This window comes from Nanorana parkeri, unplaced genomic scaffold (assembly GCF_000935625.1).
Source record: "Nanorana parkeri isolate BGI_ZX_2015 unplaced genomic scaffold, ASM93562v1 scaffold978, whole genome shotgun sequence".
Taxonomy (NCBI): domain Eukaryota; kingdom Metazoa; phylum Chordata; class Amphibia; order Anura; family Dicroglossidae; genus Nanorana; species Nanorana parkeri.
This window is the reverse complement of record NW_017307246.1, coordinates 296,400-309,335: the sequence shown is the minus strand read 5'-3', so window position 1 is coordinate 309,335 and position 12,936 is coordinate 296,400. Positions and strand designations below refer to the sequence as shown.

The 12,936-nt window shown below is 38.8% G+C and overlaps 1 protein-coding gene across 1 annotated transcript in view; it reads left to right on the top strand.

Annotated features, from left to right (window-relative positions):
• ADGRD1 (adhesion G protein-coupled receptor D1) overlaps positions 1 to 12,936 on the top strand; it is a 486,234-nt gene that overhangs the window by 248,180 nt on the left and 225,118 nt on the right. Inside the window, exons 18-19 of the mRNA XM_018566815.1 lie at positions 2,680 to 2,753; positions 6,385 to 6,508. Of these exons, the coding sequence (XP_018422317.1) occupies positions 2,680 to 2,753; positions 6,385 to 6,508 (198 nt within the window). The remainder of the gene's footprint in view (positions 1 to 2,679; positions 2,754 to 6,384; positions 6,509 to 12,936) is intronic.

Here is a 12,936-nt window from a genome sequence, read left to right as displayed (position 1 = left end):
TATATATATAAAATCATTTTTATTATTTCCAGTTTATTCAGAAATATCACCACCACTCTTGTATATATTGACATGTAGCCACAGCTTATCCCACCCAATCCTAGATTACCAGATAACAATAATAGTACTCCAGCCATACACAAACACACATCAACTTCATCACTCAATGAAGATGACAGACCTGAAGGTCTATCATTGCCTGTGTTTCAGCCTCCAGCTCATCAGTTGACAGAGGCAACAGCAAATACCTCATGCTGTTCTTTTTCGTTCTAGCTCTATGGTTGCTCACAGCTAGACAGAAGCACAGTTAAATGGGATTGCAACTTCAATTTACCTGGCGCTTTCCACCTCTCTTTTAGTAGATTTGTCAAGAACTTGATACATGGTCACAGAGGTTAAAACACAAATAAAATCAGCAAAATGTAATGCAGTTTTGTAACCCGTTCTCTGCCGCGTGTCATATGTTGGAAACCGCTCTAGCATGCTTGACATATTTCGTCCAATGACTTCACCAGGGGCATCCACTCATTTTATCCAGTGTATCTGTTTCCTCCCCCACCTTATTTTATGATTTTCTATGCTATATAGCTCATTTGTCTTTGGTCTTGTTACTCGAGTATACTTGTGTCAACCACAATACGGATTTTACTTTTCCCCTACTTTATGTCATGCAGCTTCTTTGCCCAGTATCAATACATTTTGTCTACTATCAGCCAATACACAGCATGGCTCTGTTTCAACTCCCTGTCCACCTTGGATTGAACACATTACATTATAGGCAACAAACCTTTTTTTAAAGTTTTGCTTCCTGAAAAACCTTTGGTGATTATGACAGACCCCTTCAAGCTGAACTCAAATAATGACTGTAATACATAGGAATCTTAATATCTAGTGCAAGTTCAAGAAGATTAAAAGTGTTTTGCTGCTATTTTGCACTTGTAGTCACTGCCTGGTGCATCTGGTTGTAGTGTCCAACAATTGTCAGCCAGCATTGATGGGTTCCAGTTGCCGTAAAATTGTTTTTCCATTGTGGCAATGTCATAGCAAAACCGTTCACTGACTGTACCTGTGAATACAGAAAGGGAATCTAGAGTGACATGCTGCACTCCATGGTCTTGTATACTAATACTTTTGTCAACCAGCTGAATGTAATTTGGTGCTCTGTAGTTTCCAAGAAAATTCTCAACTACATCCTTGAATGCCTTCCAGGTGATTTTCTCTGGCTCCACTAACAGATCTTTAAAACACTTGTCCTTGATAACATATCTGATCTGTGGACCAATGAAAATACCTTTCTTAACCTTGGTATCAGTTATCCTAGGAAACATCTGTCTCACATAGCGAAAGCCTTCTGCTGCTTTGTCCATCGCTTTCAGAACATTATTCATCAGTCCGAGTTTTATGTGAAGTAGAGGGAAAGTATCTTTGTTGGGTCAACAAGTGGTTTATGTGCCACATTTGTCTGTCCAGAACCAATTTCTTTCAGAGTTGCCATTCCTTTTAAATGTAAAGCAACTTTTTTGCACACTTGTCTCATTCACAGATGAAACAACAGTACTTGGAATATCCAAGCTGAATTCCAAGCAGCAAGGCCACTACTTCTATCTCCATAGATATTCCAGTTGTACTTGGTGTACTGGATGTGCTTCAACAACAGTTTTATGTTTTTGTATGGTTCCTTCATGTGTGCAGTATAACCAACAGGTATTGAAGGGTGTACTGTACATTGCCGTTGTGTAACAATATAAGCTTGAGGCTTAATATTGATAAATCAATAAAGAGATACCATTCTAGTGGGTCATACTCACAACCCTGTCAGTAAAGAAAATAAGGTTGTCTACCAGTGCAATCAGGCAAAATGGCAGATGTCATTGGATCAGATATAATTATTTAGTTTTATTTATTCTTTTTTATTTGAAGTGCAGTGTTTGCCATGTCTTTGATTTTGCCCATGCAGGGCACAGCAACCTGTAGTTTAATGCTCCCCCCCCTCCCAGATGCACATGATTACTTTACTTCCCACCAGTAGGAAAGAAATGGAGCCCTGTGTATGCTCCATGTTGCTCCACTCTGCTTACACAGTACTTCATGCCACCTGGAGACTCCGCTGAGCCAAACACCTTTCTCCAGCGTAGGCATATTAAATGAGTTACATGCTGCTCCATAGCCAGAAGTACCACGTATATTCTTTGCTCCCAGCACCTGAATGTAACGGCAGGGGGATGAAAGAAAGGTGATTATATGCTGCTGAGGATGGGGGCAGGCACATGCAAAGCACAAGCTGTATTTTAGAAAAACAGGATTAGAACATAATTGCAGCTTAATTAATTAAAAGTTATATTTTTATATGTAAAGCACTGCACAAACTGTTGGCGCTATATAAATCCTGTATAATAATAATAATAATAATATTTCAAAATACAATATTTGTAGTAAGGGTGAAAGGGAAACAAGGTAGCAAGTAACAAAACAGACTTTTAGTCTGTCTACTCTAAACTGATATTTTCTCTTTAAAAAAAAAAAGATATTTTCTCAATGTCTGTAATGGTATATAACACAACCTTGTTCTCTGTGTTGTTCATTATTTTTCATGATGAGAAATAAGTTTGATTTCCAATGAATCTGCTGTATTCATCTTTTGTAGAGTTTACATTAACACTCTTTATTTTATCATTTTAGACTCCTCGACTCTATATTGAAGCTGTCAACAATAGTAACCATGTCCACCTCTACTGTGCTTTTCTGGATTTCAGGTCAGTGTTTATATATGTATTTAGATGCCATTAAAGTAAACCAGTCCTAACAGCAAAATGGAATCTGTCATTGATGGCCACCTTTTAAAAATGCTAGGTGCCTGACTGTTATGCTGACTTTTTGACCTCCATACCTTTTAATTCAAAGGTTCTAGTTCTGCATTAGTTATAGGAAATTCTGTCCAGGTTTGATTTGCCAAGGGTATGAGAGGCAAATCTCAAAGAGATTTATAGGGGTGAATCTGTGCATTCCTAGTAGGCAAACTACTGTAAAAAAAAAAAAGGCACGGGAAGCAGGACACTGCAATAAGGGACAAAAATACCATTTGGAAGGTAGAGAGTCTTTTCATGCAGCTTTAGGGGCAAAATTAAAAATACACAAATTCTTTAAAGTACATGATTGGGGATGCCTGAAAACTATACTTGGTGTTATGGAACAGTACATTTTCGTGGAACAATTAGCCTCGCTTGCATACAGCAACATCTGACCAATCTGATATATTTCACTTTGAAATTTCAGGTAGCTTTTGTAGAGACCCATCCTTTTTCATCAAACCATAATAGGCCTGCTTTGGAAAATGGAAATTGCCCAGCAGTTCGCTTTAGCTGCTTTTGTTCTCATTACTGCAAAAGTGTCCTGTCACTGGCCAATTTCTATCAGGGTTTCATGTAGAATTAAGAGACCTCAGATGACAGCAATGTAAGCAGTGATACCGGTTTCAAATAGCAAAGCATGGCCCAAATATAGTAGAGACAAAGACCATAGGCTGCGGCTTTACTGCAAGAATTAATATACTGCAGATGGTACAGCAGTGTAATTTTGACCAGCAGCAGGACAGTTTCAATCAGGGATAATAGGCCTAATTGGTGTATTCCTAACATTTATTTTATCTATAGGGATGGGATAGTGCATTGAATGTGATGTGGGCTGATTAGGGGCACATTGTTCTTGCAATTATTTTCTTTAAAAAAAAAGCAGTGGCGTGCTGCGAACATAAGGCAGCCAAAAAAACAGAAGGTTGGTAACATATTTATATTCATCGAGGGGATTTTCCTAACAAGCCAGGCTACATGCCTGGACAAAGGTCTGGTATGGATTTTGCAGAGGACCCCATGCATTTTTTGTGTAGGGTCCTCTAAAAAACCCATACCCAACACAAAAATGAATGGCATGAGGTCCTGCCCAAAATCCATACCAGAGCCTTGCCTAGATTATAAGGGTTACTATGAACAACCCCACAGCAACCTGTCTGCTACACAAACACGATGACCTGTGCATGATGGTCTTCTTTTGTCAGATTCAATGTCAAACGTCAATGTTCCAAAAATAGCATAGCAGGCACTGTTGTTTTCTATTTTAATTATGGTAAGATTTCATTATTTTCTATTTCAATTCTAATATATTATGTTAAGTGCAAGTGTAGTTTTGGGGGTTTTGTTCAATCACATTTCAGTTGGTGGTTGGCAGCATTCTTCACTGTCTTATTTAAAAACGGGTCTATTCATTTCTAAGCTGCCGAGGGCAGCCGAGTGAACAACCGACCCCAAGTGAAGTGAGCCGAACACTGTTCGGCTATTCACTTCAGGCTGGTATGGCTGATTTCAGCCGTACATCGGCTGAAATCAGCCGTACATCGGCTTGCTTCACATGGCTTCGGGTCGGCTGAACATGCTCAGCATGTGCGGCCGACCCGAAGTGCAGAAGGAGTTCGACTCAGCCGATCCAACATCTGGATCGGCTGAGCCGAACCTCCGGCAGGCTACTCACTGCTGTTCGGCCTATTCTTATAGATGCCGAACAGCAGTGAATAGCCGAATACCAGCAGTGAGTGAATAGCCGAATACCGCTGACACTGCTGTGTCTTTTTTTTTCTTCTTTATTCTGACACGGAACGATGTCAGAATAGAAAAAAAAACAATTTCCCATTGGAATGCATTGCTACATTCCTATTGGCTATTTCAATGTGCAATAGCCAATAGCATTGTACCCGCCCTCTGCTGATGGACCTGATGGAGAACTGCAGCAGAGGGCGGGTACAATGCTAGTTTACTATTGGCTATTGCAAATTGAAATAGCCAATAGGAATGTAGCAATGCATTCCAATGGGAAAATCTTTTCTTTTTTTTTTTCTATTCTGACATTGCTCCGTGTCAGAATAAAGAGAAAAAGACACAGCAGTGTTTCTCTCCTTGGCGGCCGGGAGCAGGAGACTCCCGGAGCGCCAGCGAGAGTTAGCTGTTTGGAGATCAGTGTCCCTGGTTAGCAGGTAACTAGGGACGCTGATCTCTCTGCAAGTGGCCGGAGCCAGCCGTAAGATCACGCTGGCTCCGCCTAGCTGTCAGAAGCAGGCTGTCGGCCAACCAATGGCCGGCCGCTCGGCCAGTTTCGTTTTTTAGACAAAATGTTTTCTTTAGCTCTTGGCGCTAATGGCTGCCAGCTGGACAATCCACTTGCTGTTGCTCACTCAAAGTTTTCAACAGTTTATCAGAGTTTTTTTACACAGACTTGAGGGGCTGCTCATCCAAGGCTCTGGGGCTTCCACCACGAACATAGAAAACAAAAAGGGAACAGAGCGCCACAACAGGGGTCAGGGAGACAAAGAGCAAGAGGCTATGTCAACCATGACCGCATGGACTATGACATAGGCTAAATATGTTATTTTGTATAATTTCACCTTGACGATTTTGGTATGTATGCATTTAAGAGATTGGAAAGCAATTGTACAATCTTAAAAAACTATGTAATAGATAGTAAGAGAAGAGCTCTTATAAGAGGGTATAAAAATATCAGGGGTACGGGTACTCCTAGAATGAGATCCTAATAGGTTGGACTTGATGGACTAATGTCTTTATTCAGCCTCAAATACTATGTAACTATGTAACTATGTAGCTCTGAAAGCCTTAAGTATGGCCTTGAATCAAAGTGGAAAAAGGTGGGCTAAGTTGGGGTCTTAAAGGCTCCTAAATTGAGCAATGTAAAAGCTTTTGTGCTATATGATATTGCCAGAGATACTTGTAACTTTAGAGGTGACAGGTCAGAGTCAGTTGGCTACCCAAATAAAGAAAAAGATCAGAAATAGGATACCTGGGAGCGACCCAAATTTACAAGAGGTTTAAAAAGTACTTGTAATTTTTGCCAATGCAAAGCAGCGTTTGGTGCTTGAGTCGCCAAGCCCGGACACTCAAATCATTGGTGAGGAGAAGACCTGACATGCAACCTAACATAGGGGTTACAGTCAAGGCTCCAACAAGCAAATAGGGCAGCAGGGAAGTAAGAGCAGAGGCAAAACATACATTCTAAGTTTATTTTTAGGTCAGATTTACTGTAATGTGATACCACATTATGGACACTATAAAGACATGTGAGAATTCTACCATTTTCCATTTTTAAAGATAATTTTGCTATATGTATACCTGAGTCCTTATAGATGATGTTCATTTTTATCCTGTCAGAGAGATAGCTAGATTGTAATTTCTAGTCTTATTGATAAATGCAAAGACATAGAAGAGCATGGTTCAATGAAATGAAAGATATGACCTTTAAGTAGAACTTTTAAAACAGTGATAATACTGTTCTTTCGTGATGACTCATAAGGTAGATCTAATCACTTGTCTTTGATCTGTCTTACAGCTCTGGTTCTGGCATTTGGTCCAGTGAAGGATGCGTTCGAGTTGAAGGAAACTTGAATTACTCCATATGTCGATGTAATCATCTCACCAACTTTGCCATTCTGATGCAAGTTGTGCCAGTTAAGGTAATGAAGAGATAGAATTAGAATTAATCCTCATTTGGATGTTATATTCCAAAAATAAAATTTTGCCAAGTTTTGAGTACTTCATGTATGCTGTATATCTGCTAATTAGCAATGTTGATTTTTCACACATACTGTATATTGGGCAGTAAAGAAAAGTGGTATCGTTGTTTGAACTTTTCCACTACATATAACATGGAGTGGCTGTTTAATCCTATGGGGTTTTTCTGTCTTATTTAATGTTTATCATCAAAAATGAAATATTTAGCAAACCATCATAGCATTCATATGAATTTATTTATTACGCATCCCTGCATCCTGTCATTGGATGATAAGACACGTAGGTGACAGTGCCATAGTGACAGTACCCCCGCCTCATTAAATTCCACAAATAGTGCAGTCATTTTACAGCACTGTAGCAGAACTACCAGAAATACCTTCTGGTAGTTTTGCTACAGTGCTGTAAAATGACTGCACTATTTATGCAGTGTATTTTTACTTTTGCAGAGAAAACAAAAAATCCACTCCAGGTCAATTTAATTGCTTGAATCAATTTAATACATTGCAAGGATTTTGGCAAACTTCACTGTAGAGTTTTGCTTCCTGCTGTTCTGTTGAAACGTACAGATGAATTGCAGTCTCTTCATACTTCCTAAGTGCTAAGTGGGGAGTCTGCCTGTTATAGCCACATGATCAGTTCTAGTGTTCTCATAGGAGAAAAACCTTAGCAGGAAATAACATCGCACTAGGCAGGACAACTAAAGTCTATTCTCACAGTATTTATCATTTCATGCACACATGTTGCTCGCACACAAGTAAGACAGCATACCCATGGCTCATTCACTAACAAATGGGTTTTACAGCAAAATATGTTTCAAAATCTAAGCATATGCCAGCTAAATGGTAGCATACTAGAATTAAAAAAAATGTATTCAATGTTTTTGGGGGCTGTTTACATCATTAAAGATACTTTGTATTTCTTTTCCTGTAGAACCAATACAGCATGAGGTATGAAATAATAGTACTAAAGGAGACTGTAAAAATCACTGAAAGTAAAGAAGCCATAATACATGCTTTGTAGGGGTATCACAGGGTGCATGTGCTTTAAATCCCTTTCAAAAGCAAACAATAGCATGATAAAAATAAATGATTTGTTTATATTACCTTTCAGACTAACAGGCAAAAACTTGACATATTTGCATCAGCTTCCTATAAGTTTTCTTGGAAGATATTTTTTCTTCTTCAGAAATGGTTCCGTTGTGTGGGATAGCACAGTACATGACTCGAGATCTATTTTTGGGATCTGCCAAAACCATAATAGGGCTGTCTCTCTCATCAGTGTAAACTTTTATGAAACGCAGAAGGCCATGGAGGAGAATCAGCCTTGATTTAAGTTTCTTGACGAGAACCATTTTTCTTTTTCTTGCAGTTATCTTGACATATGATCTTTTGTAAAAGCTTTCTTGCCTTTCATTTTCAAGATTTTTCTCAAGCAGGTCTAATGAGAGATGAACTTGTCTTTATGGTTGCTAAAATTTCATGTGGCGGGGCCTCCGCTTCTACCTAACTATTATTTTTCGGAGGAAGGTTACCATCTTAAAATACAATTTCCTGACCCTATTGGGGGGATTGGCAGGTTTCCATGGAAATGTCAGTCATTTGCTTTGGCGTTCCTCTAGTATTCCAAATGTGCTCAAATGACATATGTTAAGTATAATCTCTCGAAGCATGCTCTGAAATCCGGATGACTCCTATCAAACATAACACCTCCACAATTCAATGAAGAAGAGTGACTTTCTACTGATGAGCAGGGTTTTACACAGGCTTACACTGTGATCATCCTGGGTCATGATTTATACATATGATGCATCTGTGATAACCACAATTTTCATGCAAGATCATTCTCTCCTCTAAAGGCCACAGTCACTGACTTCAGTAGTTGCTTCTGATCTCATACATGTCAAACTACAGTTCTGCTTCTGGGGCAGAAAGATCAGCATCTTGTGAATAACAGGAGTAAAAATAGACTTTACCACTACACCATGGGCACTGGCATGTACTAATTCCCCTGTCATGTTGTACTTGCGCACCTTTGTGCAATCTAAATATAAGGTAGAGATGGAGATAAAGATTTTGAGGGAAAAATTGTGGTGCATACAAATAAGTTATAGTAAAGTAAACACGAACATTTATTTTTAGCCATTCCATTAATTACTGCTTGTTTATATTTATGAAACATGTTATTCTTATTGTGTTGCAATGTCCCATTTGATAGGGACTCTCATAAAAGTAGCTTGGAATAAATATACAGGTATTGGATTTGTTATCCAGAATCGTGCCATTAAGAAATGCCCTAAAAGTTAGAAATTGCTTCTCTATTATTCTCTATTAAGTGTTACAGAAAGTTTAATACTCTACAACTAAGTATTTTATCTATAATTAAAGGTCACCTATTATGAGAAAAATATTTAGGCTGCCATTGCTAAAAAACTCTCCTTCTCTCCCTTTGACACAGAGTTCCAACCAGGTCCGCCTGTCAGTTTTTCAGGTGGATCTGATCAGAGGAAGAATGTTATGGGGAGTCGGATGTAAACGAATCTGCGTCCATTTACATCTAATTACCTTCAAGTCCATCTAGGTCTGAAAAAAAATGGAATACAGTTTTGTTTTGGCAGACCTAAATATGATGGTTCCAGTTAGTTTAGTTTTTTTTCCTCCATCGCAAGATGAAGTGGCTAAATGGATACGGATGTCACAAAAATGACATTCATTCCACACTGCTCCGATCAGCAGGGGATCTGTTCACAGATCTCTTGCTGATTAGAGTGGATGCCACCCTTGTTGAAGGGGCCTCACTTGTCTGGTCAATGATTGTAAGTGTTGAGAGTCTTCACGCAATGAATTGTGTTAATATTCACTTTAACTTTCCAATCAGATGAAAATCAGATTCATGCTTCCTTACTGCTTACATGCTTTCCTACTAACTTATCTGTTTGTGATTGAATAATTGTAGTGAATATTTACACAATTTATTTTCAGCCCTGTATGTATATCAGCCCAACTGATGTCAATACTTTCTGAGTCACTGATCTGTATTGAAGTATTAAAGCTGAACACTGGCACAAGGAGTCCAGCAGTACCATTCTACACTGTTGATATGACAGGTGTACTTTATAGGAAACATGTACAAAAAACATTTAATGAAAGGTTGCTCCAGTCATAATGTTAAAACAGCTAGCTCATCTGGGTGCAGAGCAGCCTCGCAGCTTGCTAAGACACATTAGAAAGGTTCACTGGACACTGGCATAATCATACATCAGTATAAGGCTTTATTCAGACAAGACCCACCTGATACATAGGCTAATGGATTCCACAAAAGTAAAAAAAAATGTTTAATATGTATAGAAATCTAAAATCTGAAGCAAGTAGTCAGGCATACATATTTAATATAATTTAAAGGAGAACTTTAAATAAAAAAAAGGTTTGTGTAGTTTATAATGGATGAGCTGCTTAGATCTCTAAATATGCAAGCTTTACTTGCTTATAAACTTTTAAACGTTGTTTTCATTCTTCTTTAATATGTGGATTCCATTAAAATAATACCTGGTGATGCTGCCATTCAGGTTCTTGTTCAGACATTTCCTGTCATAGGGTGACAACTCTGTCCCAGCTGAGCTCCTGCATTGTCACCCTGTCACACATGCCATTGATGCAGACCGCAAGCAGTGGTGTTGACACACATTGTGCAGACGTGTTCTAAGGTTCTCACCATCAGAAATCTGATCCAGAGCAATGATGTACAATTACCCTGGAGCTTGTGTATGTAGACAGGAAGAGCTGGAAGAGAATATCAGTACTAGGATGCAAATAAAAGTGAATATGAAAGGAAAAACTCATGTCTATTGTTTAGGATACACTGTGCTTTAGAAAACTAAGTGGCATGTAGTTAGGATTTAGATCCACTTGAAAAAATTACAGAAGAATAAGGTCTCTTTTTTGAGTAAAGCCTCTGGTCTTGATTTATAATATATAACTTAACTGGTCTCATAGTTAAATTCTAAAATCTCAGGGACCTCAGATGGGTAATGCCCCTTTTATAGATTACACATTACACATTATAATTAGCTCTATTTAGCATAAAACCAAGGATACTGGTTACAGTTATGATAAAATAGAAATCAATGATAACTCTTTATGAACAAATTAAACGAATGTGCAATTTCTTTCTAAAATTACAAACCTAATGCATTTATTTTCAGCTAACTATATTTCATATTTTAATTCTCTTATTTTGCTGTTATCGATTAACTATTAACATTAAGCCTGTGCTGTAATATGCAGCTGATCTTTTATATAGCTATGAAATTAATCTTCAAAGTATGTAACTACATCACAGCAGAATATGTCTAGATGATACATTATTGGTGTATCTCCTCTTGATAAGGCTAAATAAGAAAAAAACATTACACAACTTTAAGTCACTTATAATGATCTCTTCTTGTGTTCTGTTCTTGTATTGATGAGATAATGTAGTAGCATTGCTAATTTAAACCAGTCTTTCCTCCTTGGCAGATTGTGCAGTGTTGGGAAAGCAAGCCAGGATTCTGACTGTCCTTCCCATGGCTGGCAGACTTTAATTTAATCAGAGGGATTATAGAGTTATTACCCTATGTATTCACCTGGATGTTTAATGATGAGTTGTTTGGAGAAGTGTGCTCTGGGCTGTCTCCATCCACGTCGCCATAAAATTCATGGACTCCAGCCAAAGTCAGCAGTAATTTCTCTCTCAAACTGCTGCATGGAACAAAAAAAAAAGCAGAATTTTTTAGATAAGGTGATTTGTATTTTCATTAGTGACAATAAAATATAAAAAACTAGATATGTCTGTACTAGTGTCTTGATACAGATTTAGTTCTTTGAACATTGTTGATTCACACAGCTGGGTATTTTATGGAGTAGCTCTGTCTAGTTAAAACCCAAATATATTCAAAGCTCTATGTAGCCTTCCCCCACCCCAGCCAAAACAACCACCGTACAGTTTTTGTTGCTGCCAGGATCCTTAGAAGGGAGGTTTAAGCTTCTCATAGACGTTAAGCTTTCTATTGTTTAACCCAGTGGGCTGAGAGAAATGACCTGATTCCCACAACTACACTAAATAGTGTGAACGGACAAATTTCCCCTGCTGGCTACTGTGTTCTGACAGCCGACACCCAAAGCGGTCAAAATACATGAACAATGAATGTAGCCGATTGGCTGCAGTCACTGTTCTGCTGAATTGTTCTGCCTGGCTTCTTTGGTTTCCCAATTGAAGTATGTCAAGCTGGGTGGTATTGGCAGGAACAGCCATGGCTCACAATTTGGCCAACTTTTAGTAAATTGTGAAAAGCTTGGAACCTCTGTATACTGTTGGTGTCTTCACTTCCATGCAACCTCCATTTGCGTCATCTCTTGTCCTGTAGTATCACAGGATTAAGATGTGAGGAGAGGAACTCTCCAATGTCACAACAGACAGCAATAAAACATGACAAGTCTTACTCTTGTGCATTAAAAAAAAGGGTTGGGCTTTAAAAATCAGGATAAAGTTGTTTTACACAAGCATACTTTCCTTCCAGCTGTTTAGCATACTTTCCTTCCAGCTAATATGCTAACTAGCTATTTTCTGTAAATCTTCCCTAAGTTTAGCAAGGGGGTAAAGCTGTGCTCCCTATGGATACCCAACAATGTGCAGGAAGTGCTAGGAACTGCTGCAGACTGTGGAGGTGGTAATGATAGCCAGACCAGATTCAGAATCTGCAGCTGTAATTTGGCGTGGGTTCACTGCTGTAGATTCTGAATCTGGGACAGCTGTCATTTTCACACCATCTACCAGGCCACTGTACAGTACAGTAGGTACCTGGAGGGCAGAGGTTGAGAAGAGTTTGGGACTTCCTATTTCCTATCACAAAGTGGCTTGGGGTCTGCCCAGCCACTAGTGCTATGCTGGCTTGGGCTGATTAGTTTTGCTGGCTTTAGAAAAAAGGGTCTGCAAGGTGGACTAGCAGAGCAGGATTTGTATTATTTTCCCCATACCCACCATCACAATTTATCAGGGTCCATCACAATAGGTAAATAGACGCTAAAAACCGCTGTGGTGCATAAGCATCAGAACACTATTATATACAACTTAATGTATGCTTTTAATGGTATTGGGCTGGTATTGCAGGAGGAATGGTAACCTGGAGGGTGGTTATTCAAACTTTAATGAAAACCTGGCTTTGTTTCACCTTGCTCATTATGACTAAATTATGCTGGTTTACCCACACTTCAAACCCCCAACCCATTCAGTTTTACATGGACAAATGTTGCAATCCTAGGGCCAGTGGACAGTGGCTGTCATTTCTGTACCCTGCACCAGCCTGGAATTAGATCACAACAGCTCTCAACTCATGGAA